At 35.9% G+C, this 26,879-nt stretch overlaps 1 protein-coding gene across 1 annotated transcript in view; it reads right to left on the bottom strand.

Annotated features, from left to right (window-relative positions):
- LOC144367366 (uncharacterized) overlaps nucleotides 1–26,879 on the bottom strand; it is a 65,662-nt gene that overhangs the window by 10,769 nt on the left and 28,014 nt on the right. Inside the window, exons 5-9 of the mRNA XM_078023342.1 lie at nucleotides 18,117–18,231; nucleotides 17,788–17,961; nucleotides 14,358–14,464; nucleotides 13,197–13,334; nucleotides 10,702–10,766 (exon numbers count right to left, since the gene is read on the bottom strand). Coding sequence (XP_077879468.1) covers nucleotides 10,702–10,766; nucleotides 13,197–13,334; nucleotides 14,358–14,464; nucleotides 17,788–17,961; nucleotides 18,117–18,231 — 599 coding nt within the window. The remainder of the gene's footprint in view (nucleotides 1–10,701; nucleotides 10,767–13,196; nucleotides 13,335–14,357; nucleotides 14,465–17,787; nucleotides 17,962–18,116; nucleotides 18,232–26,879) is intronic.

Raw genomic sequence — 26,879 nt, 5'->3', positions numbered from 1 at the left:
AATTTTCTCAATCCTCCTCATAAGTGGAAGATGTTTATAGACTTCACACTTCTTCAGCATGCAATCTATATGTCCTCATGTCCTATACTGATGTAAAAAAGTACTGAAAGTGGAAGACAACAGCTTTAAATGTAGCCCACTCACAGAGAATGTGCCTCAATTTCATGATGTTATGGGTTCAATCACTGGCACCACAAAAGCACTGAGATCTATTTTTTTTTTGAAATATATTTTTCCCTTTCCTGTTTAATTGTTACCTGAATGATTCATGGACATTTATACATATTCATAATTCTTTTTCTCATTTGTAGTTTTTTTTTTTGGTACTGGGGATTGAACTTGGGGATATTCAACAACTGAGCCACATCCCATCCCTGCTTTGTATTTTATTGAGAGAAAGGGTCTCACTGTGTTGATTAGCACCTAGCCATTGCTGAGGCTGGCTTTGAACTCACAATTCTCCTGTCTCAGCCACCCAAGCTGCTGGAATTATAGGTTTGTACCACTGAACCCAGAGATTTCTAGCATTATTGAAGCAACTTATTTTTAATAGATCGATATTTTGACCTACCAATAAAGAAAAGTCCACAACTAGATAAATTCTCTGGCAATTCCTACGAAACCCTTAAAGAAGAACTAACACCAATACTCCTAAAATTATTCCATGAAATAGAAAACGAAATAGAAAAGGATGAAACCAAGGAAGAAAAGGAGTACAAACAATGCGGGACAGCCTAAATATTCAGTAGGACCTAGAGGCATCAGAAAAATGGTCAAATAAAGAACTCAAAAAATACCTTAGACAGATGGAATAGAACCTTAAAGAGGATATGAGACAGCAGATTCAAACAGTAAAAGAACACATTGAAAATGAATTACATAAAGAGATAAAAGAAGAAATTAAGCATCTTTATCAGGAGATAGAGATTATAAAGAAAATCAAACAATAATTCTAGAAGTGAAGGAAACTATAAACCAAATTAAAAACTCAAATGAGAGTATCACTAACAGAGTGGAGCAAGTAGAAGCCAGAACATCAGATAATGAAGACAAAATATATCGTCTTGAAAAGAGTCTAGCCAACTCAGAAAGGCTGGTAAAAAATCACGAGAAAAACATCCAAGTGATATGGGATAACATAAAAAAACCAAACATAAGAGTCATCAGGATAGAGGAAGGTATAGAGGTTCAAACCAAGGGAATGAGCAATCTGCTGGATGAAATAATTATAGAAAACTTTCCAGAAATAAAAAAGGAAATGGATATACAAATTGTAGATGCATACAGGACACCGAGCATACAAAATCACAGTACACCAATGCCAAGACACATTGTTATGAAGATATCCAATATACAGAACAAAGAGAAAATATTAAAAGCTAGAAGAGAATGGAATCAGATTACATTCAGGGGTAAAGCAATAAGGTTAACAATAGATTTGTTCATAACAGATGCTGAAAGCGAGAAGATCCTGGAACAACATATTTCAAACACTGAAAGACAATGGATGACAACCAAGAATTTTGTATCCAGCAAAATTAAGCTTCAGGTACGACAACGAAATAAAAATCTTTCATGATAAACAAAAGTTAAAAGAATTTGCAGCCAGAAATCCAGCATTGCAAAGCATCTTGAGCAAAACACTACACAAGGAAGAAATGAAAAACAATAACCAAAACCAACAGTGGGAAGTGCCTCAGTAAAGACAGAGGGCAGGGGAAAGCTTATCATGGAGAAACAAACTAAATTTTTAAAAAAAGACAAATAATCAAACATGGCTAGAAGTACAAACCATATATCACTAGTAACTCTAAACGTTAATGGCTTAAACTCTCCAATAAAGTGACATAGGCTGGTAACATGGATTTAAAAAACAAATCCAACAATATGCTGCCTCCAGCAAACACAGCTTATTGGAAAAGACACACACAGGCTGAAGGTGAAAGGTTGGGAAAAAATATACAACGCACACGGTCCTTATAAGCAAGCAGGGGTGGCCATCCTCATATCGAATAAAATTGACTTCAAGATTAAGTTAATCAAAAGGGATAAGGAAGGACATTACATACTGTTAAAAGGAACCATTCGCCACAAGATATAACAATTATCAATATTTATGCACCAAATAATGGTGCTGCGACGTTCATAAAACAAATTCTCCTCAAGTTCAAGAATCAAATAGACCACAAAACAATAATTATGGGTGACTTCAACACACCTCTCTCACCATTGGACAGATCCTTGGGAATCAACCTAACAAAAGAGGTGAAAATACTTGGGAATCAACCTAACAAAAGAGGTGAAAGATTTATACAATGAAAACTACAGAACTCTAAAGAGAGAAATAAAAGAAGATCTTAGAAGATGTAAAAATATACCCTGTTCATGGATAGGCAGAACTAACATCATCAAAATGGTGATATTACCCAATGTTCTCTATAGGTTTAATGCAATGCCAATCAAAATCCCAATGGCATTTCTTGTACAAATAGATAAAGCAATCATGAAATTCATATGGAAAAATAAAAGACCCAGAATAGCAAAAGCAACTCTAAGCAGGAAGTGTGAATCAGGTGGTATAGCGATACCAGATTTCAAACTATATTACAGAGCAATAGTAACAAAAACAGCATGGTACTGGTACCAAAACAGGCCGGTGACCAATGGTACAGAATAGAGGACCCAGAGACTAATCCATAAAGTTACAACTATCTTATATTTGATAAAGGGGATAAAAGCATGCAATGGGGGAAGGATAGCATCTTCAACAAATGGTGCTGGGAAAACTGGAAATCCATATGCAACAAAATGAAACTGAATCCTCTCCTCTCGCCATGCACAAAAGTTAACTCAAAATGGATCAAGAAGCTTGATATCAAACCAGAGACTCTGCATCTGATAGAAGAAAAAGTTGGCTCTGATCTACATATTGTGGGGTCCGGCTCCAAATTCCTTAATAGAACACCCATAGCACAAGAGTTAATAACAAGAATCAACAAATGGGACTTACTTAAACTAAAAAGTTTTTTCTCAGCAAGAGAAACAATAACAGAGGTAAATAGGGAGCCTACATCCTGGGAACAAATTTTTACTCCTCACACTTCAGATAGAGCCCTAATATCCAGAATGTACAAAGAACTCAAAAAATTAAACAATAAGATAATAACCCAATCAACAAATGGGCCAAGGACCTGAACAGACACTTCTCAGAGGAGGACATATAATCAATCAACAAGTACATGAAAAAATGCTCACCATCTCTAGCAGTCAGAGAAATGCAAATCAAAACCACCCTAAGATACCATCTCACTCCAGTAAGATTGGCAGCCATTATGAAGTCAAACAACAACAAGTGCTGGTGAGGATGTGGGGAAAAGGGTACTCTTGTACATTGCTGGTGGGACTGCAAATTGGTGCGGCCAATTTGGAAAGCCGTATGGAGATTCCTGGGAAAGCTGGGAATGGAACTACCATTTGACCCAGCTATTGCCCTTCTCGGACTATTCACTGAAGACCTTAAAAGAGCATACTACAGGGATACTGCCACATCAATGTTCATAGCAGCACAATTCACAATAGCTAGACTGTGGAACCAACCCAGATGCCCTTCAATAGATGAATGGATAAAAAAAATGAGGCATTTATACACAATGGAGTATTATGCAGCACAAAAATTACAAAATCATGGAATGTGCAGGGAAATGGATGGCACTAGAGAAGATTATGCTACGTGAAGCTAGCCAATCCCTAAGAAACAAATGCCAAATGTCTTCTTTGATATAATGAGAGCAACTAAGAACACAGCAGGGAGGAAGAGCAGGAGGAAAAGATTAACATTTAACAGAGACATGAGGTGGGAAGGAAAGGGAGAGAAAAGGGAAATTGCATGGAAATGGAAGAAGACCCTCATTGTTATAGAAAATTACATATAAGAGGTTGTGAGGGGAATGGGAAAAAAAACAAGGAGAGAAATGAATTACAGTAGATGGGGTAGAGAGAGAAGATGGGAGGGGAGGGGAGAAGGGAGAGTAGAGGATAGGAAAGGTAGCAGAATACAACAATTACTAATATGGCATTATGTAAAAATGTGGATGGTTCAACCTATGGAAATCAACACAGGATTCATTAATAGACTTAAAAACATGACATAATTATCTCAATAGTTGAAGAAAGAGAATTTGACAGAATACAGCATCCATTCATGTTCAAAATGGTAGAAAATATAGGGATAATATGAATGTAACTGAACATTTTAAAAGCTCTATACCAAAAACCCCAAGACTAACATGATTCCAAATGGAAAAAAAATGAAACATTCTTTCTAAAAACTAGAAAAAGACAAGGGTGCCCTCTTTCACCACTTCTATTCAACATATGAACTTTGAAATTCTAATCAGAACAGTTTGGAAAGAGAGATTAAAGGGATATGAATATGAAAAGAAGAGCTCAAAATAGCCCTATTTGCTGACAACAATATTTTATACGTAGAAGACACAAAACTACACCACAAAATTTTTAAAACTCATAACCACACTCAGCATAGTAGCAGGATATAGAATTAACACTCATAAATCAATTATGATCCTGTACACAAATTGTGCATCAGCTGATGAATCACAATGGATTCAAAACAATTTAAAAAATAAAATAATCAGGAAACAATCTAAGAAGTGAAAGACCTCTATTATGAAAATTACCAAACACTAAAGAAAGAAATTGAAGAAGACCGTAGAAGATGAAATATTTCAAATGTTCATGGACTGGCAGAATTAATGTTACCAAAATTGACATACTACCAAAATGCTATAGTTTTAATGCAACTCCTATTAAAATGTCAATGATATTTCACAAAGAAATAGAAAAAGCAATCATAAAATTCACTTGGAAAAACAAAAAGCCCAGAATATTCAAAACAATCCTTAGTGAAAAAAAGTGAAGGAGACAGCAGACATCACAAGATCTGCTCTCAAATTATACTATAGTGCTACAAAAATGGCATGGGATTGGCACCAAAACAGGCAAAATGTCCAATGGAACAGAAAAGACATCACAAAGACAAAAATCACATACATTCTGTCTTGTTAATCTAGACAAAGGCACCAACAACATACATTAAAAGAAAAGACAGCCTCTTAAACAAATGGTACTGAGAAAACTGGAAATATGCATGTGGCAGAATCAAATTGAACCCCTACCCCTATCCCTGCACAAAACTCAACTCAAAGTACATCAAGGAACTAGGCATTAAACCAGACATCCTGTACCCACTAGAAGAAAACATAGGCCCAACTTTCCATCATCTTGGCTTAGGAACTGACTTCCTCAACAAGACTTCTAAATTGCATCAAATAAAATCAAGAATCGATAAATGGGAAGGAAACAAAGTAAAAAGCTTTCTCACAGGAAAGAAAATTATCAAGAACATGAACAGAGAACCTACAAACTGGGAGAAAATCTTTACCACCTGCACCTCAGAACATTAGTCTTCTGGATATATAAAGAATTCAAAACAAACCAGCACAGGAGGCTGAAAGAGGAGGATCAAGAGTTCAGATCCATCCAGCTTCAGCAATGGTGAGGCACTGAGCAACTCTATGTCTAAATAAAATGCAAAACAGAGCTGGGTATGGGGCTCAGTGTTATAGAACTAGCCTTGCAGGTGTAAGACCCTGTGTTTGATCTTCAGCATTACATAAAAATAAATAAATAAATAATAAACAAGTAAATAAGTAAATTGTGTCCATCTACAACAAAAATAATAAAAATAAAATAAAACACAGGGCTGGGGATGTGGCTCAGTGGTTGAGTGCCCCTGAGTTGAATCCCCACTACTTGCCCCCATGAAAAAAAAAATAAAAAAACTTAACACACACACACACACACACACACACAACCCAATATAGTTAATATTCTCTTCTAGTGGTCATAGGATGTCAATAAATGTGCAAAGGATCTGAAACTGGTTGTTCACAGAACAAGAAATACAATTGGTGAGCAAATATATTTTTTAAATGCTCAATACCCAACCAGCAGTGTATGAGGGTACCCTTTTCCGGCATCCTCACCAGCATTTGTTGTTGTTTGTCTTCATCATGGCTGCCATTCTTACTGAAGTGAGATAGTATCGTAGGGTAGTTTTAATTTCCCTTTCTATGATTGCTAGAGATGGTGAGCATTTTTTCATATATTTATTGATTGATTGTATATCCTCTTCTGCGAAGTGTCTGTTCCGGTCCTTGGCCCATTTGTTGATTGGATTATTTGTGTGTGTGTGTGTGTGTGTGTGTGTGTGTGTGTGTGTGTGTGTGTGTGTGTTTAGCGTTTTGAGTTCTTTGCATACCCTAGAGATTAGAGCTCTATCTGATGTGTGAGGGGTAAAAATTTGTTCCCAGGATGTAGGCTCCCTATTCACCTCACATATTATTTCTCTTGCTGAGAAAAAACTTTTTAGTTTGAATTCATCCCATTTGTTAATTCTTGGTTTTAACTCTTGTGCTACAGGCATCTTATTAAGGAAGTTGGGGCCTAGCTCCACATGAGGAAGTTAGGGCCTACTTTTTCTTCCATTAGATGCAGAGTCTCTTGTTTAATTCCTAGACCCTTGATCCATTTTGAGTTAACTTTTGTGCATGGTGAGAGAGAGGGATTCAATTTCATTTTGTTGCATATGGATTTCCAGTTTTCCCAACACCATTTGTTGAGGATGCTATATTTTCTCCAGTGCATACTTTTAGTACCTTTGTCTAATATAAGGTAGTTGTACTTTTGTGGGTTAATCTCTGTGTCCTCTATCCTATACCATTGGTCCACCAGCCTGTTTTGGTGCCAGTACCATGCTGTTTTTGTTACTATTGCTCTGTAGTATAGTTTAAGATCTGGTATAGTGACACCATCTGTTTCACTCTTCCTGCTTAGAATTTCTTTTGCTATTCTGGGTCTCTTATATTTCCAGATGAAATTCATAATTGCTTTTTCTATTCATGTGAGGAATGTCATTGGGATTTTGATCAGAATTGCACTGCTGGTGAGATTGTAAATTGGTGCAGCCAATTTGGAAAGCAGTATGGAGATTCCTTGGAAAACTGGGCATGTAACCACCATTTGACCCAGCTATTCCTCTTCTAGGACTATACCCAAAAGACCTAAAAGGAGCATACTACAGGTACTCAGCCACATCAATGATTATAGTAGCACAATTCACAATAACTAGACTGTAGAGCCAACCTAGATGCCCTTCAATAGATGAATGGATAAAAATATGTGGCATATATACACAATGGAATATTACTCAGCACTAAAAAATAATAAGATCATGGCATTTGCAGGGAAAAGGATGGCATTAGAGCAGATTATGCTAAGTGAATTTAGCCAGTCCCAAAAAAACAAATGCCAAATGTCTTCTCTGATATAAGGGGGTAACTCAAAATGGGGAAGAGAGAAAAAAGCATGGGAAGAAGATTACCTATACACAGGAAAGAGGGGTGGGAGGAAAGGAAGGGAGAAAGGGAATTGCACGGATGGTGGAAGGAGAGCCTCACTGTTATACAAACCACATGTATGAAGATGTGAGAAAAAAAAGGAATAGTGCTACCTTAGATTAAGAAGAGAGAAGTGATGGGAGGGGAGAGGAGAGGTTGGAAAGATTGTAAGGATAGTAGAATGGAATAGACATTATTATTATTGGTGTATATATGTGAATGCATGATCAATGTGAATCTACAACCTGTATACTCAAAAAAATGAGATATTGTATCTCATGTGGTTCAAATGTATGATATGTCAAGGTCATTGTACTGTCATGTGTAACTAACTGAAACAAATAAAAATAAAAAACGAATTGTAGTGCAAAAAAGTACATGTAAAATGGCATAAATTGACATAAACATACTTTATATTCAGAGGTAAAATTGTGCTTTATATGTGTAATAAAGATTGTAGTGCATTCCACTGTTATCGTGCACTTAAAAAATTATAAAATCAATAAAAAGTAGAAAAAATGCTAAATTTCTCTAGAAATTAGAAAATGCAAATCAACACTACATTGATATTCCATTCTTGGTCCAGTCAAAATAGGAATTATCAAGAATACAAGGAACAATAAATGCTGGAGAGAATGTGAGAAAAAAGTTACACTCATACTTTGCTAGTGAGACTGCAAATTGGTGCAAGTACTCTGGAAAACAGTATGGAGATTCCTCTAAGAATTTGGAATGGAAACACCATTCAACGCGTTATCACCCCAGTTGAATCTTGATTTTATTTGTTGCAATTTAGAAGTCTTGTTGAGGAAATCAGTTCCTAAGTTGACATGATGGAGAGTTGGGCATGTATGTATATTATATACACACACACACACACACACACACACATATATACACACACATACACACACATATACACACACACACACACATATATATATATCCAAAGGACTTTAAATCAATATACTACAGTGACACAGCCACATCAATGTCTACTGCAGCCCAATTCACAATAGTTAAGCTAAGGAAACAACCTAGGTGAGCTTCAACAGATGAAAGGTTAGAGAAAATGGGGTACATATACACAATGGAGTATTTCTTATCCATAAAGAAGAATGAAATTTATGGCACTTGCTGGTAAATGGATGGAACTTGAGACTATTATACTTAGTGAAATAAGCCAATACCAAAAAAACCAAAGGCCAAAAGTTCTCTCTGATCCTAAATAGAATCAGATGTAGCCCATGTATGTAAAAAATACACTCTACTGTCATATCTAAAAAAATAAAATAAAACCTGGTGCTGAAAAAAATTAAAAATAAGAACAGCGATAAAAAGCTTTAACCTAACACACACATTTAGTAATGGAAAGAGATGACTAAAATTCAGTGGTCTGGACACACTAAAGGAAGACTAGAAATAAATGAAGAAACTCTTACAGAATTTTGCAAGTTTGAGATCTTCATTTATGCAGGTTCTCAGCCTAGGTATCTCCCATATATTTGCAGACACCATATTATTGACAAGTATGGAGGAACCACCACAGAAAATGCATTTCAGATACTCTACTGCCTATATCACTATTTCACTAACATGACTCCACTCTCACAACACTGACAAAGAAAGTTGTTACTTAACAGTGCAAGCTATCACCATTCAGGAGTCACAGATTGGACATAGGAAATTACAACAGAGACACCATTTGGAAAATAATTCAACATCACACATTTAATCGATAGCATAAGACACATAATCCAGGGAAAACAGTTTCCTAAGCAGACACTCAAATAAATGTGGAAAAGATATATATCCTTGAAGATGTACAAATTTCAATATAGAAAAATAAGAAAGATAAAAAGCAAAGTAGCATGACTGTTTTATAGTTAATTACCCTAGAAACTATTTCTAAAGATAATGCAATATAAAAAATGCCAGAATAAAATTCAAAAAAAATGTTAAAATAGTGAATTATTTCAAAGATGAAGCAAAGAAAAACTGAGTAGATTAAGGAAAACAATGCATGGCATGAGAAAACAATTCAATACAGATTCTGAAAAAGAATCAATTAGAAATCTTGAAAATAAAGAGCTCAATACCTCAAATAAATATATCCAGTTGAAGTTAGACCCATAGACTAGATCAAGTGAAAGAAAAAATATCAGAGCTTGAAGTTGATGATGAAATATCACATTCAGACAATATCAACAACAATCAAAATAATTGTAAACAAATTACAAAACCACTAGATACAATTCATAGACTACTTTTATGAATCACTGGTACACATAATGGAGAAGAGGTACAGGCTACAGGCAATGAAAGCTTTCTCAGTGAATAAAAGAAACTATTTCTTATCTCTTGTGAAAGTTATGGACATCCAGGTATAGGATTTTAGAATACCAAATGGACATGGCCCAAAAAGTATTTCTCCAAATCATAGTCTATAAAATTACCAAAGGTAAACTGAAATCTATAATAAGTGCCAAAGCAATTATAAACAGATCAGAAAAATATTAGATTTCTGAGTAGAAATTTTAAGGCCCAGGAAATGGTATATTTCAAACCCCGAATAAAAATGTTAAAAAAGAAACAAAGACAATAATTGTAAAATGGATGGAAAAGGTGATCATCGTGTTAAGGTGAAAAAATCAGAAACAAAACCCCAATTATCACATTCTCTTCCTAACGTGGAATCTGGGAAAAAAATAAGAATGACTAGAAAATGATGGAGGGAACATTAAGGAAGAGGGAAGGTAACTGGGGATGAAAAAGGGAGTAGAGGGGAAAATGGAAGTAAGGAGAGTGATCAGGATTCAAGTATTGTATATGTGTGTATAGAAATATCACTGTGAAATGCACTAATGTAGGCACTCAATAGGAACTGATATTAACAGTTGACATTATAACAAGTCCAATCTGCTATCATGTGACCATATATGAAACAGAATGTATAATTTAAAAATATTCTTACTTCTGCAAAGACATAAAATTTCAGGGTCAAAATTAATGTAAAATTTCTTCAGACAATATCATTTAGATGATAAATTTCTTATAGTTAATTATTAAGATATCCTGGATTCTATATGAGCAAGAAAGATATAAAAATATGAATGGAATTTGAACATTTATTTTTTTCCACTCTTCTTTTGTGATCAAACATTCTTACTCTTATTTACACAGGGCATGAACACCAAGAGTAACTCATTTTTTTAAGTCTTACCTGGATTGAAATTTACTGATGTTCTAGATTGTTCTTTCATGTATTGAAGAATTAAATCCCTGTTTCTGTATTTGAAAAAAGTAATAAAATTGGTATTTTAACACTCATATGAAAACACTGACCAAATATAATTCAATACTTTATAATGTTTTAGATCTAGTATCAGAACTTTTTCATATGCTCTCCTAATCTGTATGCCCTATAAACATTTTGTTAACTTGAAAATTATTTGTACAATGTTTTTTTCTGTTTTGTGAGATGGTATTTCATGATGATGGTCAGGCTGATCTTAAATACCTGGGCTCAAGCAATTGTCCTGCCTCAGGCTCTTAAGTAGCTGGGGTAAATGTATGTGTCACTGCACACACAGCGTGAAGTTAAAGAAGAAAAAAGATGAAATGATCATTAATTGAGAACAGGACAGGTAAATATATTAACTAGTGTAGCTTGAACTCAGAAAATGCCCTGTCTCTGTAAAAAATAGTTTTTTGTTCTTGCACAACTTCTTTCTCTTAGGCTTAAGGCCTTTTAAAAAATAAGGGTAGTATCACTTTAGTTCACCAGGTTGTTATGGAGATTTACTAAGATAATATTGAAACATGTTAAGCAAAATAGTAAAATAATGGCATACTTAACTACTTACAATCTCAGCTAGAACTAATGTGCATTTTTCATAGGTTCTAATATTCAAAAGTTAAAATTATTTTTAAAAATGCTTGTGTCCTAATTTTCATGATCAATTGGGCTTTTCTTTGTGCTTTGTAACTCAAAGCAAATCAACAATTAATTTATAACTATTTATAAATATCTCCTTAAATTAGAGAATATAATCATCCCCTCTGTGAGACTAATCAATAATAACAAAGGCAAGAAATTAACAAATGCCAAAAACTTGGACTACTACTATTTCTTCTCTACCTAGTTGAACAGAATCAGCAGATAAGCGTAGCTACATTTCCATGTTGATCTCCAACTGACTTGGAACACATTTTCTTTAACACAATGGATACTGAGGAGTCATGATGGGGCTCAGCTCTCTTAGATTCAATGAATCTGCTTCATATATTCCTTTTGAGGCAGACCTTAATAAATGCTGAAAACTTTAGGCAGCAATTCCAACAGCTTGGAAATTTCCATTACTTGGGAAAACTACTAGAAGTGCCAATCTAAATTGGCACTCACCATGGAAAACAGTGATGTGGAACCCGCTGCAGTCAAAGGAAATCTATTTCAAGGGATGGAAGGATTTGGGGCACAGATCTGTTAGCCAGGATGACAGAAAACTCTGATTTCTTCCAGAGATTACTTGAAGCTTTACTTGAAGTTTTCTAATAGATTTGAATGATTTTAATTTTATGACATGAAAGACAAAGTCCTAAAAGGATAATGCACCAGAAAGGGCAAGGCTAATATGGGGATTCCACATAAGGTTCCTAAAAGGGTGAAAGGGTCAGAGTGCTTAGTATTTGTTGGCCAAAGCTAGAGGCCAAGCTGTCAAAGCAGAGTGCTTCTGCTGGAAACAACTGTTGAATAAAAAAGCGTAAGTGCATGAGAAATAAAAAGAGTGTTGAGTCTAAGTGTGGGTTACCATGAAGACTCAGGGATTGGATCAGTCAGGATATTTTGAAATAAAAGCTCTTCATTACCAGACTGCAGGGCCAGGTCTGGCAGAAACACCACAGCAACAGAACTGACAAAAAAAACAATTTAAAAATCTATTTATTCCCCTCCATCTGACTACAGAATTATCTTCCTTACACTTCAAGGATATCATTAGGTCCCTGATAAATTAAAGGGGGATGGTAGAATAGCTAACTTCAGCTAAACAGGGAATTTCAAGACTCAAATAGCAAATTATAAAATCATAGGTGTGATACTATCTCTCCCTGTGAGGAGGGGTTATGCTTGAAATGAATTGGATAATGCTGGAAACCCTAAGGATAAAGGTTTACAAAGTCCTAAGATATTAGCTAGTGGTATATCTCAGTGGTAGGAAAATTTCCCAGCATGCATGAGAAGAAAAAGAAAGGAGAGGGGAAGATAGAGGAGAGAACAAACCTTGAAGGTGACTCATGCACACATCACTACTTATTTTTTTTTTAAAATAACTAATCCATTTTAATTATGTATATATGACAGTAGAGTGCAATTTGATTCATTGGACACAACTGCAACAACTTTCATTTCTGATTTCACAGGATGTACCATTGTATCATATATGCAGTCATACCTGTACCAAGGTAATAATGTCTATCTCACTCCACCATCTTTCTTGCCTCCATTACCCCTCCCCATCTTTCTCTTTTCCCAATCAAAGTATCATCACTGCTTCTTGGCTAGACTTTGAAGTGTTTCTGACTAATGAACTGTCCTAACTCACTAAGGTTCCATACATAGTAATGCTATGAAATCTCACCTCATATATAAGATGCAACAGGTGTAACTATTGTGTATGTACATCTAATGTTGATTAGTATTGTAATGTAAATACTTACGCAGTATTTCCACTAGCAATGGCATAAGACAAGGCAATCTCTCCACAATTATCTGAAGCAGACACATTAACACCACATTGAAGCAGCAGCTCAGCTATGTATGTTGATTTATGTTCCACAGCCAACATGAGGGCTGTTCTAAAATAAGAGAGATAACTTCAAATTTAGATATTTTAATAAGTTTATTTAAAAAGCCATTGTAATACATTTTACCAATTTGACATCTAGCTTTACATACACTAACAGACATATACATCTTTCTAAATCATTTGTAAATCTAAAAGGAAAACAAACACATAAAAAAATAAATCACGTGTCCCAAAAGGGGAGAGTTACAAACTTAAAATCCTTCAATGAACATTAATTATGATGAGGTCATTCATCTGGAGTTGGCAAAGATTTCAATGAATAAAGCTCCATTTCTTTCTTAGAGTGATGTAATATATTGTAACTCACAGTCAGCCAAAGGTCAAGGAGTAAAAAAGGTATTTGCAGGTATAACATAATAACAGTAGCACTGGTGATACTAATAATAATTGTTGCTTCAGTCATTCACTCTGAGAAGCATATGCCAGGCATTGAAATCAATGCTACATGTATAATCTTGCAACCAGATTTCAAGCATATGTTACACTCTTTTTCATTATAAATGTTCAAAATTTGTTAAGACTAATTAGACGTCACTTAGGAAAAATCTGAAATCAATATTCTACAAATTAAGTAATTTAAAGCAAATAGTCATATAAAGGAAAAAATAATTCTCAATGTCCATCTGTACTCAACACAGCATTTCCAAAAGAAAACTATACCAGAAGATGAAATATTGCAGAGAATTTAAAAAGTTCAATACTGAATAAAAGCACAAACTAAAAGTCTATATTTTACAAAACTAACATGAAAACTCTAGCTAACACAAGATTATGTGATCAACAAAATCAAATAGTAATCATCAGCCAATAATTATAAGGGCATGTGAATCATACTACATACTCTTATTTGTGTTGCTCAGTTTGAATAATTGCTTTTCTCCTTAATTTTAGTGTATGTTCATAAATTTCACTCTATTCCAATGATTATGTCATTCCCATTAATTTAATATTTTTAACTTGAGTGATTTTACTACAATATTAACCTTTTTCCAAAAAATATAAAGTACTATACCTTCCCTTATCATCAACTTCATGTATGTTTGCTTTATTCTTAATAAAAAATTCTACCATCATCTTTCTGTTTTTCTTTATGGCGAGTAAAAGTGGTGTTTGGCCACTCTGAAAAACAACAAATATAGTTTATTCACAAAATTACTATTTTTCAACTGAAGTTAACCTTACAAAATACTGTATGGACATCAGCATATAATAATAATGTAAATTAAGAGTAGCCACTCTCTTCTCTTCCCATTCTGCTTCCATACGTGCTGCTCTTTCATTTTGAGATGCCTCTCCTCTGCCTAGAGTGGCCACATGAACTCCAGCATTTCTAAAACTGCTTCATACATTTACTGTTTCCATGGATCTTTGCTGCTGTCAACCATTCATCCTGGCATCTTGGAGTTATGTAACATGAACCCTCCTCAACCAAGAGCATCTTTAGAACATAAACTGTATTTTATACCCCAATAGACCCATTCCCTAATACATATTAGTAAAGGACGTAAGTATTATATTTCACTAACAAGCCAAATTCTCAACTCACTAGTAGGGTGTATAAATCATATTCTGAAGAACGTCTACTTTTCCAGTAATACCAAGCCTCATAGAAAAGATTCCTTGTTTTACTGTTTGAGAAAATTTACACAACTGTGCATTGTATGTCCAGTAGTACAGAAATACCTTTTCCATTGCTTAACACCTACTTGACACTGATTTTTTATTGGAGATATTCACATGTGAACAATTGAAGTTACAGGAATATATTTCTGAGAGCTTTTCCAGCAACATGGAAGTTTTCTCCATGTTATACAAGTCCACTTGATTCTTTTTTATTTATGAAATCAGAATCCCAGATTCCAATGTAAGGAATTTCTGCTTAAAATTGATAGAGTCTGAGTAAACTATGTTGCTTTTTCATAATTGTTCCTGTGTCTTCTCTTATTATAAGTTGAAAGATATTTATCTTACATGTCAGAAAGTTCAATACAAAAACATATTATTTTTATGCAATTGGAGAAAATTTTTCCAACTAATCCACTGAGAGGGGATTAACAAAAAGAAATAACCAACTCAAAAAAAAATTAACACAGAGCTGGGATTATGGCTCAGTGGTAGAGCATTCACCTAGCACATGTGAGGTCCTGGGTTTGATCCTCAGCAGCACATAAAATAAATAAAATCAATGTATTGTCTCCAATAAGAATTAAAATATAAATATTTTTTAAAACTCCAAACAAACAAAAAAACCACCCAGTCAATAACTGAGCAAAAGAACTAAACAGAAATTTCTCAAAAGAAACACAAATGTCCCAACTATATATAAAAAAAAGTCTTCTACATCTCTAGCAATTATGTTAATGCAAATAAAAACTACACTAAGACTTTATCTTACTCCAGCCACAATGGTAATTATCAAGAACACAAACAGTAATATATACTGGTAAGAATGTGGGGCTGGGGATGTGGCTCAAGCGGTAGCACGCTTGCCAGGCATGTGTGTGGCCCAAGTTCGATCCTCAGGACCACATACAAAGATGTTGTGTCTGCTGAAAATGAAAAAATTAATAATAATAAATATATTCTCTCTCTCTCTCTCTCTCTCTCTCTCTCTCTCTCTCTCCCTCCCTCCCTCCCTCCCTCCCTCCCTCTGCCTCTCGTTCTCTCTCTCCCTCTCCCTCTCCCTGGTTAAAAAAAAAAAAAGAATGTGGGGGTAAGGCACACGTTTACACTGTTGGTGGGACTACATACTAGTACAACTACCTGGAAAACAGTTTGGAGATCTCCCAAAATCTAAGAAGGGAACCACAACATGAAACAGCTATCCCATGACTCAGTATTTTCCCAAAATTAGTAAAACAAAATTTTACGTGTAACTGTATATTAATACAGTCACATGTGTGTTTACAGTAGCACAATTCACAACAGGTAAATTATAAAATTAACCCAAGTACCTGTGAATGGATGAAAGAATTAAGAAATTCTGGTGCACATACATACAATGGAGTTATAACTCAGCCATAAAAATACATTATGTCATTTGTTGGTAAATGAGTTGGTATCCAAGAATATCATGCTAAGTGAAATAAGTCAAATAAGAAACTCAAAGGTAAAATGTTTCATATGTGGAAGCTGGAGTTAATTAAAGAAAAAGAAATGAAGAACAGAATATCAAAAGATGTAAAGAAGATCATTAGTGTAGAAAAAGAAGATTGAGAGTCACAGAGATAATGAAAAAGGGAAGGCAATGAAGAAGGAAATCTTTAAAATTCATGTTATATGCATATATAAATATGCCACAGGTAATTGCACCCTTATGTATAAGTAAAAAGAATCAACCAAATATAAATAAATAGACAGGTGAAAGGAGGTCCAGGAGAATAGGAGGGGGAGAATGGAGGAGGAGGGGTAGACAGATGGAAAAGAGGGAATCAATGACTCAACTGGAATTCCATGCATGTAAGATTTGGGGGGAATGAATTTAACTACTATGTAAAACTATAAACTCTAATAAAAATAACATTGAAAATGTATTCTCACTTGTAACGACAATCCTGGTAACATAATGCTTGGTTATTTTCCAAAATTCTTTTTATTCTCATCCACTTTAATTGCTACTTAAAATTACTTATAATTTTAGGAAAAATTTAATTCAGAAATTTTGTGTATCATCAAGATTAATGCTGATCTACACAGATTACTTGTAGCATCATGAAAGGCACTAAACATTTGCATTTTTAAGGAACAAAGCGGAAGACTGATACATAGTACAGCTGGCAAAATCCATGAGTTATCTACTTCTAGTAATAATTTATCCATTCTAGCAATGAGTGACCTAATCAGCCTTTCAAAAATTCCAATGGGAACATGATTTTTATAGTATATATAGAGAAAACTATTTAACTTCCAAATTCTAAATTCAAACAATTAATCCCATATGAAAGACATTCATAATATATTATGTAGTCCATATTCTTGTATATCAGTAGAAAACACCATGAAATCTTTATCACACTATATTAAAAAAGAGGAGTTGTAACCTCATTTATAGAGGCAAAGTAGGTGATTGGAGTAAGTGCTGCAGTTGCCAGAAGCAAACTGAAGAACATGTGTGCCCAGCATGTGGGAGGCAAACCCTGCACACCACACCACACAGTACTATGGCTCAAAGGGACCGCATCAGATTCCTTCACAGAAGCTTGAAGTTCAGATTTCTGCATGAGTCTCTTGAATTCTAAGTGTGGATTCAACTGATGGAGGCAAACTAAATACACACGTGAGCTACAAAAGGAGGAGGAAGAATATGAGGAGAACTTCCAACATTTGCTAGTATTTTAATAAAAAGAAAATTTGCTTATGATCAGTATTTTTTAACATGCATTACTGTTAATTTTAAGAAAAATTTTAAATATTTTGAAAATAACAGTGATTGATGTATATACCGTGTTTTTGGCTTCAATATCTGCGTTGTATGAAAGCAGTTTTGCTGGTATTAATGTGTTCCTATAAAAGATAACATAGTGGAGCGGAGTTTCACCCTTGTTGTTGTGAACATTTGGATTGGCACCATGTTCTAGAAGAATAATTGCACATTCCTCTTCCTCATATTGTAGAGCCTGTTGGTTTTAACCAAGAAATAGATTGTAAATTTTGGAAATCCAAGAAAAATATTTCACGTTTTGTTCATTAGTTATAACTAAATGGCATTAACCAATTTTTCTTCTAAGCATTTCATCAAATTCATTTCCTGCAAAACCACTGGTATATCTACCTTCATCAATGGTGTGTTGCCATCACTGTCACACAAATCGACATTACATTTCCTCTTCACTAGAAGAGCCACCACTGCTGGTCTGCCATAGGCACAGGCATAATGTAGAGGGGTTCTGTGCAAGTAAGAAGCTTTATTAGGAATTCATAAGGTACCTTTTGAAATATACAACTATTAATGCAATTATAAACATTAAGTAGCTCATAATTCCTCTATTTTCTTATGAAGAAGGTACAATATTTAGTAGCTGTCATTACTTATTTTATTAATGAATGATCAGCCTAAGGCACTGACATTTTCTTCTTATTTCTTGTTTCTGATACTGCTGAGGATTGTACCCTGGGTTACTCAACTAATGAGTCATATCCTAAGCACATTTTTATTATATCAACAATTTTGATGCAGGGTCTCACTAAATTGCCCACTGTGGTCTTAAACTTCCAATGCTCTTGCCTCAGCATCCTAAGTCACTGGAATCATGGGTATGTGCGACTGTGCCTGGTTCCATTGAATTTACTTATTTTTGTTTGCTTTGTTTTCATATTGCTGGGGATAGAACCCAGGCCTGAAGCATTCTAGGTAAGGAAGGGCTCTACCACAGAACCACATCCCCAGAGCAGAGCAGCCCACTTGCCTAGAAAGAAGATGGACTTGAGATTTAGCTCATCTTCAGTATGAATTCTACTTTAGACTCTGTGATGTACTAGTTATCCCACAGTCTTACTCTCCCTCAATTTCCTAAAAAAGTAAGGATTAAAATGAGTATCTCCCTGGATACTACCAGGATGCTTAATGGAGAATCTCTGTAAAACATCTGAAGGTTTTGTAGCACCAGCAACAGCTCCATAATTGGTAGCTATTGTAATCAATATTATTGCTTTTTATCAACTAAGAGTATTTCAATTAATAAGTTAGTAGTATTGTAGTGATTTTTAAAAATATATATTTAAAACTATGTATTTCTATGAGTCTAAGATGATTTTTTTTTCTTATCATTTTAACAAGACTGACAATGGAATCCCACTAATAATTCGGGCTGCATTACAACTATAATTGGCAGCATTTAATTTTTTCTTCATAAACAAAATAAAGAACCATCATAATTCATGGTGCCTTACCTTAAGTGAAATGTGAGACAAACAATAGATTTATGGCAGTTCTCATGACATGGATGGCATTTAAATTCAGTTTTAGAAGTATGATAGGTAAAGTAGGCTGAATAATGACCGTAAAAGGCCAAACCGAAAGCAAACTTAATGCCAAAGGAAAAAGAACCCAAATGAATTAGTATGGTTAAATTAATTCAGTATTTATATATATGGGATTTATATATGAATCAGGCATTTTCAATGTTCAGTATTTAATACTGTCTTAATTTTTCACAAGGGACGTTTACAATTTCTTACCTCCATGAATGCATGATTGAAAAGGAGGAAGAACCTTTTCATTTGAATTGAGTCCTATCACGTCAGTTTTAATTAACTGGTCACACCTAGAAAGTTTTTATGTAAGAGTTCTCTGAGATAGTAGAATATGTCAAATACAAAATAAGTAGCTGTGCAGTTCTTGCGCATTAAAAACGTATTCATTTTATGAGTACAAATGAATAGAATTAAAGAATAATTCTTTAATGCTTTACTTTATAAAAGTTTCACTTAAAAATACTAAAGTTGAGAAGTTTAGTATTTTTATGGGAAACTTTTATAAAGTAAAGCAATATTTTTTTAGGAGTAATAATCTTTTATACTTGCTCTCTTCTATTCTCACCAAAACAAAATTATTAACCTATAATTGCATATGTAAAATAAAATATACATATATAAGAAATGTATGTATAGTAATATCTACAATAGATGAAATGCACTATAGGACATCTATATAGAAATGTACTAGAAGAAAACATAAATGCTTTCTTCATGTTGGCAAAGGCGTTCTAAGAAATAATGAATTTGAAAGAAGACTTTTTTTTTCCTACCTCTCTTTTTAAAATTTATTATGTTGATGATGATGACAATGTTGTTGTTGTTGTTTTGCTGGGGATTGCACCCTTACCCTTTGCTTTGACATGCAAGAAGTGCTCTAACATTGAGCTACATTTCCAACCTTGGAATTCTAATTTAATCAGATAAAATACTCTAATTTTACAGATGCTCAAGTGACAGTGACATATGAACATAGAAAAAATATTTATGTCCTTGGCAATAGAAGGAATTTAAGTCTAACAAATGAAATAAATTTCGCAGCTACAATATTTTGAAGATGAAGAGTAGTGGTATTGGGCTGTTGATTATGGCTTGAGCTGTTTATTGCTCCTCAAATAGATGATTTACTGACAACTGCTGTGCCACATTTAAAACTGTGCATGCCACTACCTACCAATTCCATTTTACTCTCCCTTCCAGATATTTGAGTATTCTTTTTATCCTGTTCCAGTCACTAATCTTTTGGCCATTGGCAAACAAGTAATTTGTGAAAGTTAATAATGTATTTTGATACACAGAATGGCAAGTCTTTGTTCATTGCAAACATTTTCTTAGTGTCATCATGACCCTAAATGACTGCGTGTGGAACTAAAAAATGTACAGATATTTTTATTTGTTTTTTGTGAAACTGATAACCACAGAGAGAGCTCACATTTGGGGTCAGTGAGTATTCTAATGCACAAACCACAAGCAGGGCCTACCTTTGATACTCTTAGTCCCTTCAGAACAGAGTAGGGAAAGCTACAGTAGGGCAGCAGCAGGCAGCACTGTACAGACTAGGCACCCTTTGTGTGCTACTCCCTTGGCCCTGGTGACTGAGAGCTTGCACTGCCTGGATGCTCTCAACCAATGCTCTACTCTTCATGCTTGTACAGATACACAGTAATGGATAACTACAGGAAAGGGTACTGGAACAGTGGAATCAGCAATTTTGGAATTTTGTGCGAGAAGCTTTTGGCAGATGCTTTTTTACTTTAAAGTGATAACAAAATTGAAAAAGCATGCTGTGTTTGGTGTTTTGGAAAGTGTGAAAGCTGCCAGTGAACTCTAGTGTCCTCTGTGGAAAGGTAGTTAAAGGTAGTTAACTTCACTAACTGAAGTTAATGAAGTATTTGCAGAAAATTCAGGGCTTGTCAACACTGTTGTTATGAAAATGGTTGGATGATCAAGATGACACCAAGTTATCCTAAGAATTTCATAAATTAGTGAGTGAAGCATGTGAGAAATTAGTAAAATCTTATTTTTAGAGGTGGAAGACATACCCCTAATACTAGTGTGAAGGAATTTTAAAAATATAAAAAAGAAGAAATAACATGGAGCCATCTTCCCAATTCAGAGTTCTTGTGAGGCTCTTGAGACACAACAGGTAACAGATTACATCTGAAAATTTTTCAATGCTTTTGAAAATGTGTACATTAAAAGCTGTTGTGTGTATTTATTTTAAAAAAAAATCAGTGACCTTATAGGGAAATTTTAAGTTTCTGGGAAACCAGTTAAAAATTTGGTTTGTTTAGCTGCCCATTAGAAGTCCTGGGTACTGAACTTCCAAGGTGTGCAGGTCCTGGATATTGAGGACCCCACAGAATATTAAAGTCAAATATTCTGGTGAAAGGAGAACTGGTATCCTTTCTGCTCTGCTCCCATTGACACAGCCTGGATGGTGCAGGCTTCAATTCCATCAGCCCATTGGTCCCTTACCCCTCAGTCCCTGGCCTCCCAGACCCTATTACCTATTTTTACGATCAATGCGGTTAACATTACATCCACGTCCCAGATAACGCTTAATTCTTCCCAGTTCACCATTTTTGGCAGCCTGGTGGAGCTTATCAAGAGGGTTATATCCGAAAAACTTGATTCCCAGGCTTATATAAATAAACTGTCTCCAGGCTCTATCCATCCTGAATACAATTAGGTAACAACCTCTGTCAAGTGTCCTGCTAAAGCAGGTCTGCCGTTGCCTATCTGCCAACCAACTGGCAAAATAGTCGTTGCCAGGTGACACTGATAAACACAAATGCACATTCCACAATCTGCATGGCCCTAGGTGATTGGCTCCTGGAAGGTCCGCCCCCTGTACTGTGATCAGCGCCTGGCTATTCTGTACAGAACCCACCAAGAACCAGGTGGGACTGCTCTGAGACCCCCCCAAGACCCATACAGTGAGTGAGATGCCCCACCAGAATCAGGTGGGCCTCAATGGCAGGCAGGTGAGAACCCCCCACACCCAGACCTGGGAGGGCAGGACTCATCCTCTCTGCCATTGCACAGCTGCCTATGTCCACAGCAGGAAACAAATACTGCACTCTTCCTATTACTTTATTCAGTAAATGGCAGAAAAGGAGATCCCTGACTTAAGATGTCCATTAAAAAAATCTGGAAAAATTCAGGAATGCATTTAATTTAAAGCAACAGATTAGAAGAAAACAATAGAATAACTGCGCCAAAAGCAATTTTAGTGTCACTCTGCTGCATCAACCACTCCCTGACATAGCTCTGCTCAACACAAAGAGGGAGTAAGCAGCCCACCAGTTCCACTCAAAAGCAAAAGGAGAATAGTGTAACAACCATCACCCTAGGCTTTCCAGTGTAGTACCAAAATGTCCTGATTCGGTTTCTCCCGACCCAGATTACTGAGCAGAGAAGAAGAGATGAGCTATTTGGAGATGACCTGAAACAAAGAAGTGGTGCAACACATGGATCAACTTGCAGCCGAAGAAATCATGGTCCCCAGTGGCTACTGTGCCCAGAACCCCCACAACCTCTGCACTGTCTCCTGTAAACAACTCTAGCCTTCATTTCTGGCGTTCCCTCAGGGTTTGCCATTACATACTTCAGGTGCTTGCTCCAAACAGACTGCAGCAGTTTTTGCCACTGAGGAAACCAACAGCCACAGAGAAACCCTGCATCTTTCCCTACTACAAAAAGCCTCAAAGGTGTTTGCATTCACAATCTCCAAGCACCTGTACCACTACCTCTAGATTCTGCCTATCCAAGGTAACCTCAGCTAGAGTTACCACAAATCCAGACTCAAGGTCACCAAACAGCCTTTTCCTGTGCAAGAGAACATGAAGACTGCAGCCCATACTGGAGGCACAATCCCATGTGATGGGTGTACACCTGCAGCCATATCCATGCACACTGCCAGATGTTGGACTGGCAGTTGCACATGCACAATACCACTTCCAACACCTGTCATGAGCCACTGCTCACCATATTTAGCAGCCTCTGAAGTTACATACACATGTGTCACCAGCTCTGTTTCATGGTGTTATTAACATATGTAAGCACCCAGAGTCCCATTAACCATCCCCACCACCATGTAGCTTTGCCTGAAGAGAGTTGTTCTGTGCCACTGCACACGTTTCTCCTCAGTTCCACTCACAAAAAAATAGTGCATGTTTACAGCCATCCTCAACACCTCCATGTCCCTGCCACCATACTTCAATTCACAGATGAGGTTTCTAGCTTTATGCATCCATGATTAGGCCCCAGATCTATAGATACACAGCAGCCAGGCAAAGCTCTACTTCTGGTCCTTCCCTGAAGCCCTATGTGTCTACAATCAGATCTGATCTTACAGTCCTGTGCTTTAACAAACTAGGTCCCACCTCGTAGGAACTCTTTGCCAGCCCTGGTTTCTGTCCTTGGTCCTGGCTTTTCCTTACTACTTCTCTGCCCACAGGTAGCCTGTCTACATTGCACATGCCTGCAGCTGACACTGCACCAAAGTGTGCACACTGCCTGGCCCATATGTCTTTCACCTTTTCTAGTCTTCTCTGCATGGATATAGAGGCACTATCTATGACCCAGCTAGTCCTCATAGCAACTCTAGATTTCCCATAGCTCTAGCCACCAATGACCATGAAGGTTCTCATGTTACCAACAGTTGTGCCTGTTAAAAGAGAAGCATCGCATCCTTCAACCTCAGATAACAAAGATGTTGCTCCATGCCACTAGACCGGAGCTATACTAGGTCAGCATGTCCTCCCATACTGCTCTGCAGGAAAAAGCTTTCCCATCCTCAAATAAGTCCTTAAGTCTAGAAGAAGTAACGGTTTCTTCAAATGTGCATGCACCTTTTCAAGCTACTAGGGTCAAGAAGAATCAGAGAAACGTGGTAACTCAAGGAACCAAAAATTCTTCATTAAATGAATGGTCCAACAAAATTAGAGACCTTGATATAATGAAAATGGGAGAACAACATAACAGTTGGGTTAAAACAAAATCAGTTCAATGAAGAAAGTTTATACCAGGAGCCAACCCATGACACCCACCCTGATTCAGGCACAGATGACTTCCTATTCCTCTTAGAATAAAGTTCAAAATACTCACCATGGTCCACAGTCCCCATGACCAGGCAATGATCTCCGTAATCCTTTTGTACCCTCCCTTGATCTTGCTCCCTCCCCTCAGGGCCTGTGGCATTATTTCATATCCCTGCACTTAATCCAATGCCTCTGGTAGCACCTTGTCCCACTTTTCCTGCCATCACAGGATAATGAAGCCCTCACTCAGAAGCAATCCAGTCTTGGAACCGTGAACACTGAATGCCTAGTTTGTGTCCTTTACAGAGCCTTCTTTATTGTATTTATTGTACTTAATTTATTTTACCCCTAAATATTAACTGAAATGAAGGAGACCAGATACTATCTTGGACACTGTTCTAACCTACATAACTGACTTGCACTTTATCTTCCAGGACTCAGTCAAATTTGCAAAATGAGTGAATAGATGCATGGAGATACTCATGGTCTCGGCTTCTCTAGGCTTTCAGGTCAGGACCTCCACATATGGCCCACATCAGCCAGTATCCCTCAATCTCCCTTGATAAGCTTTTTCATTGGCAAAAATAATTTTGGCAAGTCATTTTTTTAAAGAGATAAGCACCATACTCAGGTTCTCATACATGCTAAAGCACTCTACCACTAAGCCATATACCCAACACCTGGGTCAATGCTTTTAAACAAAACAAGATTCCTATAAAATGGTCTAGTGTTGGGGGGGTGGTTGAGGTGACAATTGGAGGGAGCCATATATGGAACACAGAGGTTTTGTGGCAGATGAAAGGCCTTGTGAGGACCACACTGCATACTCTTTGCACTGCTGAGGTTTGGGGAAACCTTTCTGTACCATGCCCACCCAAAAAGAAAAACTTGCCAGCCTAGATTCTTCAGAACTAAATGGAAAACATTAATCAGATAGACTGAACAGACATCTATGGACTATTTAATCCAGCAACAATAAATTCATTTGCTTCTCCATGAAACAATGACCATTCTTTGAAATAGTTCATATTGTCAGGCGTGGTGGAGCACACCTGCAATCCCAGCAGCTCAGGAATCTAAGACAGAAGGATTGCAAGTTCAAAGCCAGCCTCAGCAAACAAAAGATGCTAAGCAATTCAGTGAGATCCTGTATCTAAATAAGGCTGGGGATGTGGCTCAATTGTCAAGTGCCTCTGAGTTCAATCCCTTGAACCAAAAAACATCATATTTTTGAGTACAAGGTAAATACAAGAAATAGAGGTAACTTCTTGCACCCTATAAGATCATAAATGAAAGAAATAAGAAGTTAATGACAAGAAACAAACCTTTTAATGCCTGGAGGTTAAAATATACAATTCTGGATTAGGATTGGATAACAGATACAATCAGGGGATAAAAAATTTCAAAAATAAACGGAAACAGGGACACAATACGTCAAAATTCATTGGGTTATTAACACCCATAAATAATTTATGTACCTACATATCAATGGCAAATGAACTGAAAGAGAAATTAGAAAAATATCCCATTCAAAATAGCCTCAGAAAACAATATAATACTTTGGAATATATTTAAGAAAAGGTATGAAATAGTTCTACAATGAAAACTACAGAATACTAAGGAAAGAAATTAAAGACCTTTGAAGATGGACAGATCTCCCAGGCCCTAATTCTACCTATCTTAGGCAGAATTAATATTGTCAAATTAACCATACTAACCAAAGTGCTTTGCAGATTCAATGCAATTCCTATAAAAATACCAGTTAGTTCCTTTGTAGAAATAGAAATCACCCATAAAACTCATTTGGAAATATTAGAGAATCAGAATAGGCAAAGCAGTCATTAGCAAGAAAAGTGATGCAGGAGGCATTACAATCAGTACCAGAACTATGGTAAAGAAGAGAAGACACAGAGAAAAACCCACGTAAGTACAGTTATCTAATATTATAAAACAGCACCAAAAACAAACACTGAAGAAAAGATAGCATTTTCAACAAATGGTGCTGGGAAAACTTGAAATACACATGTAGCAAAATGAAATTAAACCCCTACTTCTCACCCTGCACACAACTCAAAGTGGATCAAGGACTTAGGCATTGGAACATAGAGACCCTGCAACTAACTGAAGAGAAAGTAGAAATGTAAGCTTAGGAACTTACTTTCTTAATAACATCAGTACAGCACAAGAAGTAAAATCAAGAACCAACTTGAATCTAATGTATGAAACATGATATGTCAATAGCTTTGTAATGTTTTGAACAACCAGTAAAAAAAAAAAATCAATAAATGGGATGGAATCAAAGAAGCAGCCTTTAAAATTCTTCTCAGCTCAAGAAACAATAATATGAAGAGAAATCCTACTGAACAGGAGAAAATCTTTACCACCTGCACCTCAGTTTCAGCATTAATCTCCAGGATATATGAAGAACTCAAAAACTTTATAGTACTCCTAATAATAATATTAATAATAACAACAACAATAACAACCACCCAATCAATAAATGGACTAAGGATCTA

This window comes from Ictidomys tridecemlineatus, chromosome 1, assembly GCF_052094955.1.
Source record: "Ictidomys tridecemlineatus isolate mIctTri1 chromosome 1, mIctTri1.hap1, whole genome shotgun sequence".
Classification (NCBI taxonomy): domain Eukaryota; kingdom Metazoa; phylum Chordata; class Mammalia; order Rodentia; family Sciuridae; genus Ictidomys; species Ictidomys tridecemlineatus.
The sequence above is the reverse complement of the archived record's forward strand: the minus strand, read 5'-3'. Positions and strand labels throughout refer to the sequence as shown.